This window comes from Chenopodium quinoa, unplaced genomic scaffold (assembly GCF_001683475.1).
Source record: "Chenopodium quinoa cultivar QQ74 unplaced genomic scaffold, ASM168347v1, whole genome shotgun sequence".
Classification (NCBI taxonomy): domain Eukaryota; kingdom Viridiplantae; phylum Streptophyta; class Magnoliopsida; order Caryophyllales; family Amaranthaceae; genus Chenopodium; species Chenopodium quinoa.
In genome coordinates this window covers 2,778,337-2,789,582 of record NW_018744290.1, presented here as the reverse complement: position 1 = coordinate 2,789,582, position 11,246 = coordinate 2,778,337, and the positions used below count along the sequence as shown (strand labels likewise).

The following is an 11,246-nucleotide window of genomic DNA, read 5'->3' as shown; positions in this document are numbered from 1 at the left end:
CGAACCCAAGCGTTCGTGAACGCTTTGGCGGGCGAATTCCGGGTCCTTGGAGGGCCCAATGGAATTCTGAGCTTCGGAGTGGTCAGAGGGTTGAGGGTTCCTCCTCCTCTCCTTACTGGAGTTTCGGGTGTCCCCTCGCCACCTCTGGCCGAGCTGTCTATGTGGTGGAACTTGTCCACCATCATCCTGACCGATCCTCCTTTTCAGGTTTCTCGGCTGGTGATCATCAGGCATCTGGATTGGAGCCCCTTGAGCTTTAAGGAACTCCATGCAGATGGCCACTGCTCTGGCCACTTCCTCGGTGGAGGGTCCGGAGGGAGGAGTCTCCCGCGGATGTGACCTGGATTGCACGCTATGGCGCGGCGGGGAGTTCCTCGCACCTGAGCCACTCGGTCTCGGGGATGGCCCCGGCTGCCGAGTGTGGTGCGAGGTGTTCTCCTCCTGGAGGCTAGGACCTCTTGAGGCTTCCCTTTCCGGAGAAATGGGGGCCTCCGATTCGGAAGAGGCTTGCTCCGGGGAGGGATAAACCGGCTGGCGTTCCCTCACCGTAATCCGGCCTCCTCCCTTCTTAGCCTTCTTGGAACTCTTTCCACTCTTAGTCATGGCGACTGCCGGAGTGTTTGATGACTGACGCGAAATTTAGTAGCGTTCCCACAGACGGCGCCAAATTGTTTCGGATGAAAACAATCGAATCTCGGAAGATCCTTTTATCTTGAGGGAACTTGGTCTCGGTCCGAACAACGCAGGAGCCGAGGGTTTCCTGCACAACAAATACACGTAAACTAGCCTCGGGGGGGACGCCGAGGAAGGCCCCTCCGATGCTTAAGTCAGTATATTAGAGAGAGAAAGCTGTGCAAGAGTTTAGTTGCTTGAGGCTTTATTGTCTTACCAAGAATTGACCAAATTGTTGGCTTTTATACCTTGGCTAATGAAGGAGGCGGATTGGGCCCGGAAGTCAGTTGGGCTGGGCCAAGCTGATTGGGCCGTTGACTGACCTTGACATGGCTTTGAGGATGTTTGATTTTTGACTTTAGCACATTTGGAGAGTTGAACCTTAACCTTGGGCTTTTAATTGGATCATTCAGTGACCAGGCCCAATTGGACTAAATTGGACCCAAACAATTTATATTTGTACAGAGTACAGAACTACAGACTACTTGAGTTGGATTTTCACCATTTTGTTTAATTTTCTTTTTTTTCCTTTTTTTTTTTTTTTTTTGTTTGACGTCAGTTAGGCTACTTGGCGTGGGACACGTGCAATTTTTTTTTTATTTTTTTTAAATTAAGAAAGAATAGGAGAACTGATAACTAACAAAAACCGTTCTCTATTGTATAAGAAAATACAACTGTTAAGTAAGGCAACCATTGCCTTTTCCTTCTTCATATTTAGATTTTAGGAAGGGAATAGAGAACCGTTGTGTCTAATGACCGTTCTCTATACAAAGGATAAAAAACGCCTCATTTACCCGTTCTATAAAGCCTATTTCAACCGTTCTCTAAGCCTGTTTTTGTAGTAGTGGTAAGAGTGTGTTTGGATTGAAGGAAAGGGAAATTAAATGGAGGGAGAGAGTTTCTTTCATTTGGATGATAAATTAGGGATGAAGAAAATTGGAGGGGAGAGAAATGGAGCGACTAAATTCTAAGAAAATGATCCCTCCAACAATTGAGAGATTTGGAAGAAAAACTCATCACTTCTTCCTTCTCCTTCCTTTCCCTTCCCTCCCCTTCACCTCCTCCCTTTCTTTTCCTTCCCTTAACATTACCCAAACAAACTGTAAGAGTTTTTACTAAGATAACACTAAAATTATATACTTTGTTTTCTAACATTATTGACAATTTCTTTTATTATTCATGTACTTTGTACATGGTACATAGTATTAGTTATACTATCAAGTAATGTACGAAGTATATTCTAATGTTGGATCGCTAAATTTGGAATGAATTCTGCTCATTTTGATGTTGTTTCATAAGAAATACTTCGTAGTTAATTAGTTACGGAGTAATAGAAAATCTAATGATAAAATGCATAATGAATAACTGGGAAATAAGATGGCAAAATGATGCACAACAAATTTAATGCCAAATTTAGTTGATATTATAGCTCCAAAAACAACTATGATTTGTGAGTGTGTAACAAATATGTACTACGTAGGAAATTATTTTACTTAGCTACTTGCCCACATTTTCATTAGTGATCCAACAATAAAATATAATTAAAAGCAACAATCTTGATTTAAAAGAAGTAAACCATATCTTAATATCCTAATCCAATAAAATCTCGAGCCACGCGCCCTAAAATGTCTTTAAAAGGTCCCTTTAGCATAAAAAAAGAAAAGAAAAAAAGAAAAGAAAAGAAAAAAAAAAGGCAAATGAATTTGGTATTGGAAGCCAAAAAAAGTGGGAAAATATCACCCAATTACACAGCAAAAAGCAATGGATTATACCAAACCAAACTAAAACCCTTATTTATTTTGCTAAACCCTATGTGGTCAGGGTTTGGGATCCAAACCCATTTTCAAATAAAATTTGTGTGATTTTTATTTTTTATTTTAAATTTTTTTATTGCTAGAAACCAAAATGGTCCTTATGAACCTTATCTTTGGTTTATAATTACCCAATTAGGCAAGCAAAAATGCACCATACCTTCCCATTGTGGAATGAGTGTCAAACTAGTTAACTATATATTGAATGGTCTTATCCTATTCCAAAAAGAAGCATTCTCTCACACACCCTTTTTTTTTTTTTTTACTAACTTACTCTACATTGATTGTATTTTTTTTTCTACAGTTCAATGTTCCGAAACTCTTATACTAATTTGTTGGAGTTTTTCGTTTGACTGTTTGAGTAATGTATATTCGAAAATTTATTTACGACTCCAAATCAATTTGTAATGTTGTGTATTATTAAAAGCTAGCTTGGAAAGAGAAGAGAAAAATAAATTATTTTTATGAAATTACCTATTTTTAGTAATTACTATGAAGTTTGTAGTAAATGATACATGGCGTCCAAACTATTACTCCAAAGAAAATTAAAATTGAGTGAATTGAACTTAGAAATTAACTTTTACACAGAATAAAACGAATATCTTACAAAGTAGATTTGGTATATTTGTCGATGTTCTTTCTTTAGGAATTCATTGAATGCAAATGATGATTTATTAGAATTGATGTGTAAGATTAAAAGATAAGCTTGCCTAAAACATCATAGTTGCCATTTTTGTAGGAAGGTTGATCAACAAAGATTTTTGATCCTTATTAGAAATTCCTTTTAAATGTTAAGTAATGTGTTCTCATGTTTCATTCCATCTTACTATACGTAATCTTACAATAGAACCTATTAGAAATCTCTTTTGTTCCTTTTATCCAAAAATAAAAATAAATTGTATTTTGTGAGTCATAAATACACCAATACCTCAGAAGATTTGACAACGAAAGAACAAATAATAAACATATGAAACCTAAGTCCTAAGAAATCAATTTTTTTCCCTTTCTCCAGCACAAATAAAAGAAACATTGGCCGAAATTTCGATGATAGGTGAGAGGTGAAAATAAAAGATTATTAACCCTATTTTAAAATAAACCCACTCAAAAAATTATACTAGCAGTAAATTAATTAATAGACTAAAAACGATTTGTAAACCTTATTAATTAGTAATTCATCCTTATAAAAAATTTAACTAGAAAAATGCAATTCATTTCTAGAATGATATTCGACTCAAGTAGTCACTAAAATCAGTATATATAGAGTATAAAAGTGCAAATAGCCTAAGGACATTTGATTAATCACTATCAAAGTATAAGTAAAAAATTAGATCATCCAACCAATATCTTTCACGTTCAACACATCCACAGATCCACCTAGGAAGCACTCCGTACAATTGTATATACATTTGACACATTTAAATTATTCCAATGTTAAACTTGCACTAGTTTCACACATTCATGTAACTATACCAAACATTTTTTTTGGTTTATACAAGAGAATACATGTCCATATTCATAAATTTCATATGTGCTCCCTCAATCAGTAACTTCAACTACTTATTTCATAGTTCACGTCTCACCAACTGAGGAAGTTAGTTAATTAATTACTACTTATCATGTACCCTTCTTTAGAAAAAAAAAAAAAAGAACCAAAAAAAATAAAATAACATACATGCATTGCACCAATAAAAATGTTAATTTCTCCAACTTTAAGACCCAATACTAACCTTTATTTCTAGAATATATATAGTACTACCTCCGATTATTTTTATATGCAACTTTGGAATATTTTATATCTCATAAATAATACTCCAAAGTTGCATATAAAAATAATCGAAGGTAGTATATAAGCGCCCATATATTAAACATTGTAGTAAAAATATAATATTGAATTTTTAATATTATAGTACTAAATTCCCAAATTACCCTTGGTCCACCCTTTATAAAGGAAGTCACCCCATCCCATCCTTTATCCACATGCACTTCCTTCTTCTCTTCGGCTTCCTTTCACTCAAAACTTGTAAGAAAACACCCAGAAAAACTAAGTGAGAATTTCAAAGAATTGATTTTGTCAAGCAAAGCTAAAATAGCAACAAGCTTATTAAGCATATATACAATTAAAAAAAACCATGCAAGGTGAAGATAATCTGGTTGGTTTAATCCCTCAACTCTACTCTGGTGTATACAATCAAATGGCTCCGCAACAAGGTACTCCCTCTGTCCAGAATTAGTCGCACCACTTTATTTATTTATTCGTTATACACGATTATATACTATAAGTAAATTAAAGTTCCATGTTTTTGGGTCTACGTACCATTATATTTATTTGATGTATATATGATTAAGTGATTAATTATAATGAGATCATATTTTTTTTATAAACTTGTAGGAGATCCTCCAAAACGACGTCGGAGGAGAAAGAACAAGGGTGATGGAAGCAGTTTGGCTGCCAAGAAGAGGAAGCTTAGTGAAGAGCAAGTGAATATGTTGGAGATGAGCTTTGGTTGTGAGCACAAACTCGAGTCCGAACGAAAGGACCGGCTTGCTTCGGAGCTGAATTTGGATCCGAGGCAAGTTGCGGTTTGGTTTCAAAACCGAAGGGCTCGATGGAAGAACAAGAAGCTCGAGCACGAATACTCCAAGTTGAAAAATGAACATGAGAAGACTATTGTAGAGAAGTGTCGTCTTGAAACTGAGGTATAGTATAGTCGTATTGTAGATATCTAAATTTTAAGCTTATAATACCTTCTATGATTTTCATAAAATCACTTGAATTGTACGGAGTAGATTATAACATCAAATGAATACGAAATATATCAAAATGAATAAATTTCATAAGTAAGATTTAATGATTCTTATATCATACTGGAAACAAATTTAAGTATCTTTTTATTCTTATTTTGGATTTATTTGCAAATTACTTATAAAAAATTTCATCACCAATTTCAAACATATTTATCCATTTATGTTGAATTTTTTTTTGTTTACTCATGTCTCAATCACTTTTTTTTTAAAAGGAAATAGATAAGAACAAATTGACATATAGGAAGACCTATTATTACAAGAAAGTGACCAAAATTGAAAACAAGATGTAAGATTTGTAAGGCAAAAAGTATAATGAAAAAGATTTTATGGAAGAAAAATAAATTATAATCAAATATTTGGTACTTAGTAAGGGGATTAGACTGCCATTGCCACCCAGATGTACAACAAAAAACATAGAGTTCATAAAGTCCGTACAAAAAACTTGAAATTGTTTTTAAGGTTGGGTACTACTAGACACATTCATCAACTGTTGGAGCATATGAGCTTGCTTTTGGCTATACATGTGACATCTTCCACGTGTACCCCCTTCAAACCATGAAATACCTTATTATATGACCATATAATGATATAATATATAGTCACGAAACATCTAGGCAGATGAAATACCATATAATATATATATGGAGTACTATGTATATAGTACTACCAATCACTAAGTTTATAAAGACATTTTTGTACTACTCTATGTTAACAAACTCTCTTTGTGTTTGAACTTTTTTGTGCTATATCATTTATCCCTTTTCTAGATTTAGCCCTCATGTATGTGGTACATACATGAAAATCGATGAGCTACTTGACCAACATAAAAAGTTTAGCATAGTATGATAATATGAAAATCTTATTATGTTTTTGAATGATTTAGTTTGTACGTGTTTATCAGTTGTGTGACTTATGTGTAAAAGTACTTTTTGTATATAGGTGTTAAGCCTTAAAGAGCAATTAAGTAATGCGCAGAAGGAAATGCAAAAACAAGTAGATAGGTCATCAACTTCATCATCAGCTATATCAAGCAACAGCCCTAGCTCTTCTTTAACAATGGATCAACATCCTAATGTGGTAGACCCTCAACTTCTTGAGGAACAATTTGGAATAGGAGGGTGTTTTGACAGCATGTTTTACGTCCCAGATACTAATTATGGCGCTAGCATGGATTGGGCTGCTGGTCTCTACATGTGAATTAAGTTTAATTAATTAGAATAATTAATATATAATTAGGGAGGAGTTGGATATATATAAATTAATCATCTATAAATTGTAAATTATATTTATTATTATATTCACTAATCTAATTGTAATATTTTGCTTTTTAGGGCATTTTATGTTCAAACTATGTAATGGAATATATTAAGTGTTTCTCTCAATCCATGTTTAATTTCGTTTAATTTTTCTCATTTTTGTTTGTAGAAATAAATTAAAGTATAATGGTCAATGATTATGCAACGGTATTAGATTACAAATTGATACAATATTACAGTCTACAAACTTTTACCACTTAAACTAAGTGAGGTCAATACATTAGTATCGGTTGGTCTTTGACAAAGTAAAAAATTGTAAATAAATATATAAATAAAATAATAAAAAGGTGTAAAATGTCAAACCTAATGTCATGCATGACGACTTCATAGGTCAACTTTCTAGACAAATACGAAGTATGTAATTAGTAGTGCAAGCTCATTAGATTTACCTATAATAAACATATTGTTACAATGTTACAAACAATATTATTACTAAAACTCTTGGATCCTACCCAGTTAGGTCTATGTCTACTCCTTCAAATTACCCGTTTTAAAAACATAAACTCTCTCAAGGAAACAAGCTTGTATAGAATAATTTTTAATATTCTCTATAATTTTTATTATTTCGAAATTGTTAACCACTATAGAAAAAAAAAAAAGATAAGGAAACACAACATTTCTCATGTTTTAATGACATGTGTTTATACTCTTCTCTCTTTTCTCTCTTCTCTCTTTTAGGATTTTAGTATTCTTGACCGTTTAGGCTAGAAATAGTCTAATTTCTTTGAAACCCCTTTTTCTTTGATTTAATTTAGTTATTTATTTTGTTTTGCTTTGTTTTGCTCTCTCCATTTGTGAGAGTCTGTCCCAATTATTTGGTTTTTTCCCAATTTTTTAGAATTTTGATTCTCAACTATGGATGATAATTCTATTTTTAGGGTTTCAATAATAACTGAGAAGATCATTTGGATTCATATGGGCTTGAGGTTTATGGTCAATTCTATGATCAAAACATCAGCGCAGATTGCGAAGGTCTCTACTTGGAAAGATGCGAAAACATCAAAATCACTGCTTGCGTCAAGCTTAAAGCGGTGGAGTACTTGGAGTGTAAGCTATGTCAGATATGCAAAATAGTTATGATTTTGATTGTAAAAGTTATGTTATTTTCTCTAAATTTATGGTTTACAAATCTTTATTATAATTATAGATGTCGTATGACTATTTATTAATGATAATATTCTTATTCCTTAAAAAAAAAAAGGTGACATTTGTTTATAACGTGTATTTATAATAGGCGTAAACTACGTAGTATTATAATACTCTCTCCGTTTTTAAATACACTTGCTCCACTTTTCATTTTCGGTCGATTTTAAATACTAGCTCCATTTCCTTATTTGAAAAGTTTTTACAATATTTAATTCATTTCTCTCAACTAGTGGACCCACCATAAATCATAATTTATTAATGGGAAATTTTACATGGTGGCCTCAAGGATATAAAAATTCTACATGGGAGACAATGTTTTTTTGCATTCTCTTAAGTGGCACTCTAGATTTTCATAATTAAGTATAGTGACCTTTTTTTGATTTTTTGGCTAACCATTAGTTTTATACTAAACAAACTAACTAACCCCCTTCCCAGCCATCAAACCTACCACCCTCATTGCCGCCAGCCACCAAACCCCCCACTCTCACTGCCGCCAGCCATACCCATACACGCCCATCGCCACTGCCCCCTCCCTAGCCTTACACCACCGCCAGCCCCCAACCTTGCCATACCCCACCGCCAGCCCCGAGCCAAACTTACCCATCGCTAGCTCCAACCTAATTTTACCACCCCAATCACGAAAACCATCCCCTTTTTTCCTCAGCCACCATTCGAAACCCAAAACCCTAGCCACCACCCTCAAAACCCCAACCCAGCCATCGTACGACATCAAAACCCTAGCCACAAAATTGTGAAAAGTCCGGCTGCCCCTACCCTACACCTCCAAAAGGCCGGCGCTAGGGTTTCGAGTGTGAGGAGGGGCAGTCGGACTTTTCCGGCAACTTTTAGGGGTTTTCGATTGGTGGGGGCTGAGGTTACGATGGTTAGGGAAGGGGAAGAGAGGGAGGTCAGGGTGGTGCTTGCGCCAAGGGAGGGGGGTCTGGGCACGCCAGCACCGAGGGAGGGGGTTTGGTCGCGCCAACGACGTAGGCAGTGGATTTGGCAGGTGGCTGTTGGATGGTGGTTTTTTTATTTTTTTTTAATAAATTTTTTTAAATTACTTATGGTTAACCAAAAATTAAAAAAGTTAGCCAAAAAAATCAAAAATTGGGCACTATGCTTAATTTTTCAAAACCTTGGTGCCACTTAAGAGAGTTGGAAAAAAGTTCATCTTCCACGTAGAAAAACTGAGTCGTTGAAGCCACCATGTAGAATTTCCCTTAATTAATTTCATATTCTCTCTTCTCCAATTCTCTCAACTACTTTTGCTTTTTACAATTTTTTATTCTTCTACCTACCCCACTACCTCTATATTTTATTACTTTCTCCAATTTCTCCTAAAACTTTGCGCATGAAAAAATGGGGCAAGTTTTATTTGATTAAAGACTATCTCTACCCTAAACGAAATTCTGAGTAATATAAGCACAACCCAGGTATTTGGGCTTCCTTAAGCTCTATTGGACTGTTTTGTTTAAGAAAGCACAGCTTAAAAAATCTTAAAAGAAGCCAAGGATACTATATCATTTGGATCATTAACCCATTAAAATAAGCCCAATTTCATGAGGTACAAAGTCTCATCCAGTGGAGTGGGCTTCTAATGCAATTGAGGCGCAGTAACCCAAGTAGACCTTCTAATCATTCTCCCTTACTTATCCTCATCCTTGCCCCACACGGCCAGTAGAGCTGAACAAAAACTCGTTTTCGTGTTTGATCTCTTGTTCTTTTCTTATTATTCATATGATCTATCAAAAGCTTGTAAAATGTAATTGCATAATTTGACCACTATATTGGTTTCGTGTTATGTCGTGTTGACTTTGTGTTTTCTCCCAGTAATTTCGTGTTCGTGTCGTGTTGACTCCGTATTATTTTTTTCAATAATTATGTGTTCGTGTCGTGCCGGTTTCGGTTGTGTTGTGGTAAAGATTGCCTTCTCTATTCACTACTCCATAATAATTAATTAAAAACATCATCGCCTCCACTACCCAGTATTCACATCCGCCTAATAGCCACGCACTTTACTCGCTCGCTACATTAACTTTGTATGGAGTGTTCAAAGATCTACGAGGAAGCCCTAGTTTATCATCATGATAAAAAAAATTTGCTTATCTAGTGACATTTTGTTAATAAAATCAACAAAAAATTGTAGTAAGCATGACATTTTCATATATAAATCAACATTTATGACCTATATTTAATAAAAGTTGTTGATTAATTTACAAAAATGTCACTAGTTAGATAATTTATTTTTTTTGTTTATTAATTATGATGGTACTTGTATTTTCCCAAGATCTATATAAAAGAGTTCATGTACAAAATACTTACAAAGTTAATACTCCCTCCATTTCTTTTTATTTGCAACAAATTAAAGAGTTATTATTTGTGAGACATAAAAAATTTCTTTATTGCAAATACTAGTAATAAGAAACGAAGATAGTATATAACTTTACAGTATTCTAATACCTTTAGTTTTAGACTTTCATACTGCACGTTTTGCTAAGTGTTTTTCCCTTATTTAATTAGGTATTTTTTATAAGACAATCAAATGTAACAAAACCAGTTGTTCAATTTGACTATATCCCATATTATGCTCTACTAATAACTTTTTTGGAATTTAGGTCACAATCCTTCACGAATTTTACATGACCTGCCCCTTTATGCTAAGCGAAGGGTGTTGCTCTCTACCCGTCTCTTTCTATTTCTCAAGAAGGTAATTAATAAAGTGATCCCCTAAAATATTCTGGCTTATGATTATTATGTCCTTGCATTAGTATAATTGATTGAGTCTCTTTGGCCCTTATTATCCGTCCAAGTGACTAATTTGACAAATTTCAAATATTTTACATTACCAAAATAGCAATACCAATGCCCTGGGTTTACATGACTACCAGTACCAACACCCCCACTCCCAAAGGACCAGAGTGAGCTCTGAGAGGTTACGGCTCAATAGGGCTATCTCCTTACCTACCAAGAAAATTATATTCATATGCATGATAAAATGACTAAATTCTTTTAGCAAAACCTAATTTTTCTGTATTAATTGAGAACATGTATGTAATAGTGCAATACGACATGGTTCATTATTGAATAAACTCACTGTGTTGACATTTGAGTTCATGACAAAGCCTTATACAATAATGACGGATGTTCGCTGAAAATATTACAGGGTTGATATTTATATCTCTAATATGTTGCACAAAATTAATCATAATGACGCAATATTTAATAATTAAAATATAGTTATTCATATAATAAAAATAACTTATAGGGCCTGGCTTGGTCCCGGTGAAAGATGCCCATTCTGTTATACAATTCTAGTACTCCTTAGCACATAAACACTTGTAATAAAAACCCTTCTAAATTTCTAATGTATTTATGTATGTATTGTATAGATTAATAGATAGATGCGCATGCATATTCTTAACAAGCTATAATATTTTTCTCTAAGTTTGATTTGCACTCTTTACTAGCTTTCTCATAGAATATATAAAGCGTCCAT

General features: G+C 34.2%; 1 protein-coding gene across 1 annotated transcript; it reads left to right on the top strand.

Annotated features, from left to right (window-relative positions):
- The first annotated feature begins 4,452 nt into the window (after positions 1–4,452).
- Positions 4,453–6,618, top strand: LOC110695299 (homeobox-leucine zipper protein ATHB-40-like). Its single transcript, XM_021872557.1, has 3 exons — positions 4,453–4,691; positions 4,873–5,180; positions 6,228–6,618. Exons 1-3 carry the CDS (start codon positions 4,613–4,615, stop codon positions 6,483–6,485), a joined length of 645 nt encoding a protein of 214 aa, XP_021728249.1. The 5' UTR covers positions 4,453–4,612; the 3' UTR covers positions 6,486–6,618.
- The last annotated feature ends 4,628 nt before the right edge of the window (positions 6,619–11,246 follow it).

Excerpts from the sequence above, each read along its gene's own strand:
- LOC110695299 (XM_021872557.1), top strand. The coding sequence starts at position 4,613 with ATGCAAGGTGAAGATAATCTGGTTGGTTTAATCCCTCAACTCTACTCT. Across the intron at positions 4,692-4,872 it reads TCAAATGGCTCCGCAACAAG|GAGATCCTCCAAAACGACGT; the intron begins GTACTCCCTCTG and ends ATAAACTTGTAG. Across the intron at positions 5,181-6,227 it reads AGTGTCGTCTTGAAACTGAG|GTGTTAAGCCTTAAAGAGCA; the intron begins GTATAGTATAGT and ends TTTTGTATATAG.